The sequence below is a fragment of the Acipenser ruthenus genome, chromosome 31, assembly GCF_902713425.1.
Source record: "Acipenser ruthenus chromosome 31, fAciRut3.2 maternal haplotype, whole genome shotgun sequence".
Classification (NCBI taxonomy): Eukaryota; Metazoa; Chordata; class Actinopteri; order Acipenseriformes; family Acipenseridae; genus Acipenser; species Acipenser ruthenus.
The window spans coordinates 13,281,360-13,294,771 of record NC_081219.1 but is presented as its reverse complement, the minus strand read 5'-3'; the positions used below and the strand labels follow the sequence as shown (position 1 = coordinate 13,294,771).

Below are 13,412 nucleotides of genomic sequence, written 5' to 3'. Positions count from 1 at the left end.
GGTGAAAAGCACATATAAAAAAAAGAGTCTGTGAGACATCTTTGCCGTGGCCCACAACTGTTTTCAATCACTGAGTCACCAGACTAGATGCCTGAACGAGCAGAAAAGCCCCCTCTTTCTTAAATGTGTGTGTGAGTTATAAACAAGAAATCTGGTTCAGCGCAGCCAAGATTCCCAGAGCTGATAAGAGCTAATGCTGCGAGGTGCAGAAACAAAGGCGTACTTTCAGACACAAGTGAAATCAGACTCCTATTGCATAGCAGTCTCGCCCATTCCAGGTTTTACTACGAGCTCGAGCAGCCACCATGTATAGGACTCACTCAGGAGGCGTGTCTTATTAAACTCCTAGCAAAACCCGGAATGGATCAAACTGCTATGCAGTGGGAGTCTTAGTGCCATCCCTGGGCTTCTGAATTGCCGGGTTATTTAAGGAATTCTCAAGAGGCAGGGCTGCCAATCACAGCTGGAATGGTCTGCCTGTCTTTTGTCTTATTTCTCAGGTGCTCGGGGCTCAGTATTTACACACTCGCTGCCTCCAGGGCTGATCTGTTAACCTGTTGATCAGGGTGACGTATTAAAAAAAAAAAAAAAAAACTGCCTTAGTCTTTATATGCGGCACATATAGAAGACGCACATGCACGATCATATGAGGATGCAATTTTTTTCCCACCATATAAAGCAATGGAAAATATATTTATGATGTGTCCAAAAGTACTTTACTTTAAAGCTATTTTGTAATATTTCAAGCATGAAAGTATTAAGCGCGTCACTGGCAAAGGAGCTCTGTTTAGCCAGCGTCCTGCAGCAGCTCTGACAAAAACAACAGGCAGGCCTCCGTGAAGGGCAACCCAAAATATTGTTACGGTTAGTTTTGTTTTTTCCTGTACGATTAGTGCATTGCAACTTCATACCTATTTGAAGATGTGATAACCTCGCTTAGGTTAAACTTGAAATAGCCGTTATTACCCAGCCTCGCAGTATTTGCGGGAGGAGAGTGTCTACAGACACGACCTTGTGTCCCATTACCTTTTGAAAGAACTGGTGAAGTTACATGAGGGTCCAAACCTGAACTATTAAGCTATACCAGTACATTTGCCGACCAACTTCTTTGGGGAAAAAAAAAAAACAGCTCGTGTACTTTAGAGGTTTCAGAAACTTGGAAAAGTTATTGTATTCAGCACGGCGCGCCGGTTCAATAAGCACTGGGCTGACAATATATGTTTTCAAAAACAAAGCGAAGCACGTCATTTTCCGTCGAGTCAAAACCAGTTCACTTCAATTGCATTTTCTAGGTTACTAAGAAGTCTGTTTTAGCGTTATTATTTTGGCACCGATCCATTGAATTAACAACCTGTAGTTTTTATTTATAGATTTTAATCAAATACTGTAGTCATTGTTTTTTTTTTTTTTTTTTTTTAAATAATTATCTTTATCCAACTTGTAGCGACAGCTCCCGGCATAATCAGCAATCGGCATGCTGCACTTTTCAGCGTGCATCAACCCACTTTACGGGAAACTAGAGACGCGCTCTGAAGAGTCAATTATCTCCATGGAAACATAGTTCCACCGTGGGACGGTGGGGGCGACCAGGGGTCTCCATGGAAACGCACATGGCTCTAGTTTGGACCCGTCCCCTTCGCCCTGCGGACGCTCTAATTGGCTGGACAACTCTGCCTCTGAATTTAACCCCACCTTCTTTGGAAGGCACCCAGATTAAAATAATAATAATAATACTAATAATAATAATAATGATAATTCTGGCTTTGAGTCATTAAAATGTCTCCAGCTGAACACGTTTAATTAAGGTCCTCTTGCCTCGTGTCCATTCAAAACCCTATATATTCCCGGTGGTGAATAAAGCGTGCATAACATCCACACCGCAAGGGGTTAAAAAATATAGCCTGTCTGAATGGTTTGTGTTTACGCTGAAAAGGGTTTTGCATTTTTTATTGCTCGTACAAAAAAACGTGTCACTGTTTGATAGTTCCTACAATCAGAAAGCAGTTTTTTTTTCCCCAAAAGCAAACCTTATATTTTAAATGACTTTATACATTTCAAAGGTTTCTTTCCATGCAATTCTTCTGAACGATTAACGAACGTGTTTTGCACGGTGGTTTTGCAGCACCGTGACTGAAACAGCGGCTGAGACTCCCCAGTAGTGCCCGGTACTGAGAATGGAGCCATTCCATGTTTTACTATGAGCTCGGTACACTAAGAAATCTGCTTTTACAGCGCGCTGAGCTTGCAGTAAATCCTGGAGTGGATTTCCATGCTGTGTGGATGGGAGTTTGCGTTTAAAAAAACGAAATTGAAACGAAATTCATATACATGCACTGCCTGATGATAATATCAAAGAAATAAATTAATAAATACACGGACAATGCAAAGCTTGTTCACTGTTATAACGTTATATGGAGATTAACATGCTGCACGAGTCGTAGTTAAATAAATATATAAACGCATAGTTGAAAAACAGTAAAGTTAGTATCATATCTTTTGGTTAATATATGCATTTGTTTGTTTTTTGTCTTGCTCTAATTTTTTATTTGTGGTAGGGCTGCATTTTACAACGTTAGTGATAAAAAAAACACCTTATACTGCTAATACAATTAAAAAGTACAATAAAAAAAACTAAAATTATAAAATGCGCCTGTTAGAAAAAATAAATACAAATCTAATAAAAGGCAGGCTTGCGTCACACGCAACGTCAATAGATTCTGACGGGTTTGGAGCCACTTCCCAGCACGCAACATTTGGAAAAGGTTACTTTTCCTTTAAGATCTAAAACAGCTGTCTGATAATGAATCTCCTAACCCCTCCTCAAAAATGTGTGTGTTCTGCACAGCCGGCACCTCGGTGTCCCGCCGCCACCAGGGACACACAAGACCAGGACTGCAAGTCCCACAGTCCTTTAGGTTGCCGGTTAAGGTTTGACAGTTATCCAAAGATCGATTTTTAACCTGGGATTTGTAGTTTTAAGAAGGCTTTTCCTTTTTAATTTTCTCTCCTCGGCTTTTTATCATCCCAGCCCGTCACCATGTGCGTTTAACAACAACAACAGAGGGATCCGTTGACAGCAAAATGCTTTTTTTTTTTTTTTTTTTTTCATTTAGCGGTGGAGATGACACGCGCATGCAGTCACATTTCTTTCAGTTTACGTCATTGCGTTACTGCGGTAGATCAAGTCTCTAGGAGGGCACAGTAAAAGCAGGGTGGTATCAGGGTAAAATGATCTGGAGCTGATCAATACAAAATCAACGTGCAGTTTTGCCCTTCTGTTTTAGTAATTGTGCTGCAGAGTCAGTGGAATGGTCTGGTGAGGGAGGTACAGGTGTGTGCACAGAGCCGGTTTGGCAGCAGTCAGGGCCATTGCCAGGGGCCCCAGACCATGAGGGGCCCCACTAGAAATGTACACAGCAGTAAAAAAAAAAAAAAAACATACATTGAAGGCAAAAATGCATAACAGCAGTAATGGAAGTCACCCAGTGTGTGTGAGGGGGGAGGGAGGAGAGAGGATGAGGAGGAGGAGGAGGAGGAGGATGGGGGGGGCCCACACCTCAGCCTCTGCTCGGGGGTCCCCTCCAGTCGAACGCCCGGCTTGGGAGGACACCTACTGAGTAACGTGGACACACGTGGTTTACAGATTATTCACGTGGTCTCTGTGCGGTCCCAGTGTGGTTCCCTTGCTGGCGATGTGGTGTAAGTGTGAGGTGTGTTGCAGTCCTTTCATGTGGTTTTGCATTGTATGTATGCGCGTGTGTCTCAAGCATGTGTGTGTGTTTCTGTTCTCATATCAGTATCGTAAATGGAAAACAAGCTCATGTACCTAAGCTTCTTATCAGGGCTTCAGCATAGCTGCACTCTAGACTAGTCATTACACACGCTTAGGAATCTGGGGTGTTCTATATAGAACCTTTAGATCTTGTGTGGAACCCTCGCTGTGTTCTGTTCCATTCTAAACTGGTGTGATGGTCTTTGTTTGCTGTCAGAGTGTAGGGGAATGGCAGTACACTGCAAACGGGATCATGCTGCCCTAAAACAAGGGAGCACTGCATTTGAAACCCCTAATCGCAGGTTTCGTTTCTGGAGCCTCACACTGCTAAGAGTTCCTTTGGCAGTCCCAGCTGAGACATTTACTACATGCGTGTGTTTAACTACCCCCAGGTGTAAAATCAGCGCTGTCTGGAGTGGTTTTGCGTGACACAGTCCACGTCACACTGATATAGAGCGCGGACTCCGAAAACAAGCGCCTCTAGAAAGCGCTTCACGTTCTAACGGAAGGAGCTTTATTAAATGACTGAAGCCTTCAGGAGTCCCGTTGAGCCAGCCCATTGAGAGAGAGGGAAGGGTCGTACCAAAGTTTTTTCAAGATCTAATCCTGCGATGCATCCTGCCAGCTAATCAGCAAACCGCCTCGTTGGCAGTCCAGTTTGTGTGCATCGTCCGGTATAGTCAATGTAGTCAAACAAGCCTTGCCTGCTGCATCTCTCCATGTTCGTAATGTGAGCATGGACCTCTTTGACGTCAGAACTCTGCTGAGAACAGAACACTGCTTTAGATAACAATAGCTCCAATATTGCACCAGAGTGAAAACACACAATTTGGTTTTGGTTTTTTTAAGTCAGTCTAGACCAGCACATATTCTGGTAGTGGCATATCACAATTCGATGTTGCTCGCCCTTACAAAGAAATATATATTGATTCCTCCTGCCCCCCCCCCCCCAGCCCCCCAGATGTAAAGCTAAAGGATCATTTCTTTCCTCAGGCATTGTTAAGATGCAGAGGTAGTACTCTACTGGTGTTAGGCATATTGGATGGAGGCAGTGCTTCAATATCAAAGCACCAGTGTGGCATTAGGATTGCAGCATCTGCATGATTTGAATTCTGAGCCGTGGTTTTAATACCAGCGTGAAAACAGGGGTGCATTTAGAGTGGCTTGTGTTATTCTAATACAGTAAATGATCTATCTATCCATCTCTCTATCTATCTATCTATCTATCTATCTATCCATCTCTCTATCTGTCTATCTATCTATCTATCTATCTATCTATCTATCTATCTATCTATCTATCTATCTATCTATCTCTATCTATCTCTCTTTCTATCTATCTATCTCTCTTTCTATCTCTCTCTATCTATCTGTTTATCTACCCCTCTCTAGTGTTTATTGCTAACCCTAAGCTGTTAGTCTTTTTTTACTGGTTGTCTAGTGTTACTAGACTCTAACCCTAGCTGCTACTGTTGCAGGATGTTACACTCTCCGTGTGAAATTCAGCCTTGTCTAACATTTGAATACTGATGCTCATTCGCGTGAACAGAACGACTCGGGGTCTATGTTAATGATGGAGGGTCTTAACGCTGCTTTTTATACAGGGACCTCTTTTCACTGTATTGTTTTTTGTGTGTGTTCAGTGATGTCATTAAAGTCACGGATTGTTATGGAATTAAAAGACGACGGTATTTAAATCATTAAAATAGACCCTTAACTGGACCGCACACCCTCACAAGCTCCCATTCGGGTAAGCCAGGTGACTTCTGTGCTCTTCACACCAGATCATTCAGATCATTCGTTTCTATCATTCAGATCATTAGCTTATAACCTCATTGATCAAAGTGATGGAGAGAGACACTTTTTTTCCCTTGTCTCGGCACAAATACAATCAGGCAAAATAATAATAATAATAATAATAATAATAATAATAATCTCTGTGCCATGAAACTGAAAATACAGAGATGCATAGATAGATAGATAGATAGATAGATAGATAGATAGATAGATAGATAGATAGATATTTTTTTAATCAGGTTCAACTTTAATATAAAAATGGGTTTATTCCAAATGAAAAGTAGCTTGTTTAACACCAGATAGTTCTGTTTAATTGTCTCTATCAGGCATGAGTCACAGTAGATACAGAGAGGGTTTATTAATAGAGGCATCTTTATGGGACATTAAGGATAGACAGTGTACTCTCCAACACTCAAATGTGCAAATGCTATGGGGTGTTACTAATACCAGCATCCCTCATAACAGTGTAGCTGAAGTATTTTTTTTTTTTTTTTTTTTTCCTTACAGTGCCTGGGCTGGAATACCAGAAGTGTGATAGCCTTCCGATGCATCTGGTAGACCAGCTGACTGTATAAATCAATAAGGGCTGCTGGAGTAGCAAGGGGTCACCTTCACCAAACTGGTTTGCCTCCGGGAAGCTTCATTCTTAGGTAAAATAGTTCTAAGGTAACAAAGGGTATGCAACTGTGAGGGGGTTTGCTTACGGCCTTCAGTTGACATGCAACCCGCCCCCCCCGGCCCGCCCCCCCGCCCCAAAAAAATAACAACACATGCATCAAATTAGGGTTCAGGAACCACTAAAGACAGCAGTATTTAAGGGGTACCACAATGCACAGCCCCTTGTTCTGTCAGCTGCTATAATGTATAGCATGATGTATTTGTACTTCTGCTTTTTCAGATGGGGCTATGCAAGAGCTTTTTGGTTTTTAGCGTTCTGAGTTGTTGAGTTTTGGACGCTGCTGCTGCACTAGAACGCAGGAGCGCATCTCCCTCCCTCGCTCGCTCGCTCGCTCGCATCCTGAATCCTGGCTTGCAAAGCCGCTCGCCTCGGCTGCACTGTGTCTCCGGAGAACATTCCAGGCTGGTAAAGTCAGTTAGATATTTGAATAGCACAGAGGAACCGCCTCTCTCTGATTGGACGGCCGGGCTCTAAAGGGGCGGGGTACACGGGGCACTGACGGAGACATTTGAGCTTCTATTGGCTTGAACTGTTGGGGGCGGTGACCGCTGCGGGGTATAAGTACTCTGGCTTGCCCCGCAAGTTGGTGATTGCTTGCTCGTACACAGAAGCGAGTCGGGGGAAGCGGTGTTCAATGAGTCCCTATGCTGTACACGCAAACCTGACGTGTCCCCGAATAAAATACCGCCTCCTCCGCTAAACAGAACTGCTTGTTTGGTTTTCGCCAAGAAAAGAAGTACATAAACACTCATGATAAACACCATGGAATGTGCCATGGATGCACAAAACCTAATTTCGATTTCTTTACGGAAAATCCACAACTCCAGGACGCAGAGAGGAGGCATAAAGCTGCACAAGAACCTCCTGGTTTCGTATGTGCTGAGGAACGCCAAACAGCTTTACATGAACGAGAAATACGCGGAGATCTACAGGATGCAGCAGTACGAGGAGGTGATGACCGTCTGCAACGAAATCCAGGAGCTGAACCCACTCGAATTAGCCGAAGACATCGTGGAGGCGAGCGGGGACTGCTGCAGCCAGGGCGCGGGGAGCCCCCTTATCATGGAACCGGCGAGCGTGTGCTGCGCGCTGCCTGCAAGCAACCACCCGGCTCACACGCCGCACCAACAGCAGCAGCTCCAGGCTACAGCTGCCTGCTCCGCCGCCGGCTTGGCGCTCCAGAGCGAGGAGGTCTGTAAAGAAACTAACTCTGCTTTTTTCCGGAGCTGTTGCGCGGAAGCCTACCCTGTGACGGACTGCGATTTTTCCTCGCTGAGCGCTGTGCACTGCAACAAAACGACGGTGTTGGACTTGGATACGCACGTAGTGACCACTGTGGAAAGCGGGTGTCTCCACCAGGACTGCTGCGCTGTGCAGTGCCAGGGCGCACAGGCACCGGCCAAGAAGCGCAAGTTTGATTTCGGGTGTTACGCGGCCGAATCGGAGGAGGTTCCGGATTTTACGCCGTGCAAGAGAGCGAGGTTCGAAGACTTTTACTGCCCTCATTCGGAGCAGCTGGACACTTCTAACATTTCCAATTTGATCTCGATTTTCGGCTCCGGGTTTACGGGGCTGGTGAGCAGGCAGGCGGACTCTGAGTTCTCTTTGAACGGGCAGTTCTGTAGCAAACAAACGCTCGCCAGTCTCGGAGCGTGGACTCGGGCCATCGTGGCTTTTTAATCGTGCTGTAAATCAGAAAACAATATATATATATTATACTTTATGAATTGTACAGAGTTTTAAAACAAATGGACTTTATTTTTGCTATAAAGCACCTATTTAAAATACGAAGCAGATTTCCATTGTTAAAATGGTCGAGGGGAATGCTTTTAACATGATGTGCAGGTTTATTAATTGTATTTTTTTTAAACAGACCTTTTTAAACCTTTTAAATGTGTGTTGTGAATATTATCTCACGGAGTTAATTTCGCTGCCTTAATTAATCTTAGCAGCGTTGCTAAACAAACCCACATTTGAAAGTGTTTTTGTTGTCCATGTGTGGGGGTGCACGGGTTTCATAGCGCTGGCACATTTTGATGCGTCTGTTTTGTTGTTTTCTTTAAGCAAATCCTGTGGCTAATTTAAATGTCGGCATACACAAACATGGTTTTATTCCGAAAAAAATTTGACATGGATGAATTACAAAGAGAAATCATTTCACCTTTTCTTTTACGGGGTCTGTCTAGCCCAGCAAATTTGTTACCCCGCCACATTGTAAGACGGTGGCTATTTTAAACTAAAAGACTCGTTTTCTCAAGTTTCTTTACTTTGAGTTTCAGGTATCGTTGATTAGGCTTAAATAAGACATTTGTGGAAAAAATAAATAAATAATTTGACACAATTTATAAGCAATGGGAGAAAAAAAAGAACCGCAATCACTTTTTAGATGTAATCTGAATTGGTGTTTCCGTTTTATCTTTTATTATCGATATATTTGTGAATCGGTGGTACTGTACTGGGGAAAAATGTACTCCATGGTCCTGTGGTCGGTTTTGTAGTCCACTGTTGTTTATCTTCCCATCAGATTAATTTGAATGAAGCAATTAATTAAACTACAGCTCCCATAGTACACTGCACGTATCACTTTAATCAAACTTGCAGGTATAAGGCAGTCTGGTTCAAATTGTTTATCAGGAATGAAGAGTTTACCTGTTCTAGTTTTAGCCTTCATAGACATTTATGATGCCAGTTGTGCTAGGATTTGTGTGTGTTTTTTTGTTTTTTTTATAAATATTGGACCTTTTGTTGTAAAAAGGCAAGTCTTTCCATTCTGCCATGCATCCCTTCACATTTTATATAAGCACTATGTGTATTAAAATATCTTTTAATAAAAAATTGAAAAAACGTTTCCAAACGTTTTTTTGTCCCCCCCCCCCCCCCCCCCCCATATTTTTGTTGGTAAACTTGTATTTTTGTGCATATTTAATTGTATATCACCGGGTAAAACTGTTTGAAATACTTGTTCTAAATTTATAATCTTAATTAAAAAAAAAAAAGAAAAAAAATCCTGAAAAATTACATTTTCAGTTTTGTTTGCATATTTTTTGTTACACCGGCGCGGTCCGAAAGCATTCAGAGGCCGCAGCTTTGGGGGGAGCTTGGTACTGGGGTGAGGGTGGGCTTAACCAGCATTGCAATGCGCTGGGGAGCAGGGCTGGTGAGAGATGTCATCTCTATGCGTCCATCGGAACTCCTGTATTACTGTTGACATCATCTCCAGCAGACGCACACAGGTGGCCTCCCCAGCCTATGGCTGCTTGCAGTTGTGATGCTGTCTCTATGAGAAACAGCAGTGACCTACTGCTCTTCAATATAGGTTATCAGTCTAATACCACAACTGGTCTGAGCACAGTGAGCTTTACCCCAGGCATATTGCATGCTTTTCCATCAAAACAAATGCACATGGGTGTCTTTGAGTTTTCCCTCTTCTGTTTAGGCAGGGCCTCCAGTTGCTGAGTAATACAGTCGTTTTGCTCATAGTGTGCAGTCAGCACCGTGTCGCTGCGTTTGGAAACACAGGTGTGCTCCTGGGTGCTTCAAGAAGAGAGAACTTCATCATCCTTCCAAATCCGCTGGAGAGGCAGGAGATCTTGCATCCAGGGGCATCCTGGCTCGCTGCCCGGCTTACAGAAGATACTGCCCATGCACACGGGCATGTGAGCTCTTTCACTGAGTCCTCCCAGCCAGGAGGTGGATTCAATCTAACCGCACAGCGCTGCTCTGTGGCTGAAGATATTTCCCTTTTCTACGGCGCTATTCAATCACACTTGAGGGTCTTGGCAAGCCCCAGCACCACAGTGCCCCTCATTGTGAAACGCATGGCGCTTCATGCGTTTGGAAGAAGCAGTTCATTTGAAAGGGTGTTGTGAATTTAAAAATCCGTGTTCAGTTTGATCACATTAACAAAACAGCAACGTTACCGTAGCAAGGCTGGTTGGAAAAGGGCATGGCTTTTGTGCAGGGGTTTCTTAAAATCCTGGTATTGTCTGCAGCTGGAAACTCACATGGTAGGGTCAGTCAAACGTTTGAAGCCCTCCTCTTGCATTCAAGCATTTGAAAGTATCCAGTTCCAAAAAGAGAATTACTTTTGCATGCTGTCAAGTGGTGGAGATGGAACAGCATTCACAAAGGTCGATCTTTACCTAGAAAATAAATACAAATAAGCATATAATAATAATAATAATACATGCATACAAAAAAATACTGCCACCCAATATGAAGATGAAAACACAGACTCAAGCACTATGCTGGGGGAGACCACAGCCGATCAGAAGTGATTTAACTGCGATTTGAAGTTGTTTCAGGTTTTTGTATTTGTCCACACCACAGTGCGCTGCGGCGCCCTCAAACATCACTATTTCTATCTCTTCAATTTTCCCTCTCTCAGTTTGTTATCACTGCCGTGTGCCACTTGGTGGTGTTCTTCAAAATCAGCGAGTGAAGGTATTAAAGACTCGGGAGAGGCAGCAGCACCTCCGGCTGACCTCGGCAACAGCACAGCCTGGGTGGTTCATTTTTCTCGTTTCGAATCCCATTATTTCATCCTCGCCGCTGCTCCCGTGCAAAGCTGTACAGCGAGCGCGATGTGCATTGTTTTACAATCGCTAATGTGACCCTCTAAAATTAGAAATCAGTTTTATTTTTAATTGTTTTTTTAAACCCCAACACACACACACGCTAATATAACGTGGTTATCCAAAAGCGTTGTGGTGTTCGTGTTTTTATTATTATTATTATTATTATTTTTTTTTTTTTTTAACGAAATGCATTAGCAGATTGGCAAAGTTCATCAATCTAAAAAAAAAAAAAAACTAAAATCGAAACTAAAGCCGTCTCCTAATAATTTTATTTGTTTTTGGCACCAGCTGTCTTAGACTTCCTGGCCGTGTAAAAGCAGTACTTCTTCTGTAGTTTTTTTTTTTTTGGGGGGGGGGGGGGGGGGGGTATAAGTTATGTTATTTTCAGGGTTCAAGTTTAAACGCGCTTTCTTACTTTTTATTTTTTAAAGAAATAACATTTTATTTTAACCTCCTGTTTACGAATTGGTTTGTTGGAAGGGCGAACTGTGTAGAACGAGCTCCTCCTTGCGGTGATGTGGCGAACTACAAGCTTATCCTTCACGGTCAAGCGAATGATCTGCACAGCACTGTCATTTCTACAGCACATCAAAAGATGCGCTTTTTTATTATTTATTTAGCACTGCTAGGTTCTTAGGTACGAAAGGTAGCCGAAGTGGCTCGCTGGAATGTAGTTCTTGGGTAGCTGTAGCCTCGGCGTTGTTTATAAGCCGTGGTTTCAGTCTTTAGCTTTCAGGGCATAATTCTGTAGAGAGTTTGGAATCCGTGAATGCATCACTGCATACAGTATTCTGCACCGGCCATGCTTCTGTTTGCTTTGAAACGTCTTTGTTATCGCAGCTTTCTTCCTTCAACGCGTTTAAATACGGCAGTTCCCTCTCAATGTGCATCCATATAAACTTATATATATATATATATCGTTATATACTGGTTTGAAATGAGTCAGCCACTTCACTACAGCCAAGCCCCCTTACACAGTAAGCATGGGCAGTTCTTAAATGATAAAGCTATGCAGCTGCATTGTCTTGTGTTGCCCTTCACTGCACGGCTGTATTGACAGATCCCTTCTTTATTTCCAGGGCAGCTACCTGTCAGAATAAGTAAGGGAGAAGTAAAGATGGGGGGGGGGGGGGTGTCACTGCCCGAAACAGATTGCACTCTAAATGCCTGTCAGACGCACAGAGAGCAGACATCTCGGAGCGGCCCTGAACAAACAGCTCCTCGCCAGCCTGTGCAGCGTGGTCCCCAGCACAGTCAGCAGACAGCAGGAACGCAGGCTAGCAGGAGCAGAGCTCTGAAAGATCATCTCCTACAAACACAGCTTCCTCCCGGTGATGAGAGTTAACAAGCGCTCATTTCAACCCAAGCTCTGTGATTTCAAAAGCATGAAAGCGCCTTGGATTTACTGTTGATTTAGAAATGAATTACACAGTTGTTCCAAGTCTCCACACTAACTCCCCCCCCCCATATTTATACTGTGCAATTTACTGTGGGTTTACCATGCTTTTCAATTTGCTTTACAATGCTTCCCTGTGCTTTACCATGCCTCTCTGTGCTTTACAATGCTTCCCTGTGCTTTACCAGACCTCTCTGTGCTTTACCATGCTTCCCTATGCTTTACCAGACCTCTCTGTGCTTTACCATGCTTCCCTATGCTTTACCAGACCTCTCTGTGCTTTACCATGCTTCCCTATGCTTTACCAGACCTCTCTGTGCTTTACCATGCCTCTCTGTGCTTTACAATGCTTCCCTATGCTTTACCAGACCTCTCTGTGCTTTACCATGCTTCCCTATGCTTTACCAGACCTCTCTGTGCTTTACCATGCTTCCCTATGCTTTACCAGACCTCTCTGTGCTTTACAATGCTTCCCTATGCTTTACCAGACCTCTCTGTGCTTTACCATGCTTCCCTATGCTTTACCAGACCTCTCTGTGCTTTACAATGCTTCCCTATGCTTTACCACACCTCTCTGTGCTTTACAATGCTTCCCTATGCTTTACCAGACCTCTCTGTGCTTTACAATGCTTCCTTATGCTTTACCAGACCTCTCTGTGCTTTACAATGCTTCCCTATGCTTTACCAGACCTCTCTGTGCTTTACAATGCTTCCCTATGCTTTACCAGACCTCTCTGTGCTTTACAATGCTTCCCTATGCTTTACCAGACCTCTCTGTGCTTTACAATGCTTCCCTATGCTTTCCCAGACCTCTCTGTGCTTTACAATGCTTTCACTATACTTCATTAGACTTTGTTTTGCTGTACCACACTTTCACTGTGCTTTATTATGCTTTGTTATGCTTTTACTGTGGGAAACACTTTACAAGGGTGAAATATCCCTGAGCCATCCATGTGCAGCCGCCTGGTCTGTGACGGCAGGGTCTGGCAGGCTTGTGAAAGGAATGCATGGGAGAGGGAGCTGTGAGCAGAGCTAGGCCTGGGACGAAAAAAACAAAACAAAACAAAACAGTTTGTATCCAGCGCCATGGCAACTAACAACATCCCGCTGAACTGACCACCTCTCCTACCGACAGCTGCTGGGGGGGGGGAAGAGGAGGAGGAAGAGGAGAGCCAAAAAATACCTGTCATATGT

General features: G+C 43.6%; 1 protein-coding gene across 1 annotated transcript; it reads left to right on the top strand.

The window, feature by feature from the left end:
• The first annotated feature begins 6,825 nt into the window (after positions 1-6,825).
• Positions 6,826-9,250, top strand: LOC117396846 (immediate early response gene 5-like protein). The gene has a single exon (XM_033995091.3). It carries the CDS (start codon positions 6,996-6,998, stop codon positions 7,923-7,925), a length of 930 nt encoding a protein of 309 aa, XP_033850982.3. The 5' UTR covers positions 6,826-6,995; the 3' UTR covers positions 7,926-9,250.
• The last annotated feature ends 4,162 nt before the right edge of the window (positions 9,251-13,412 follow it).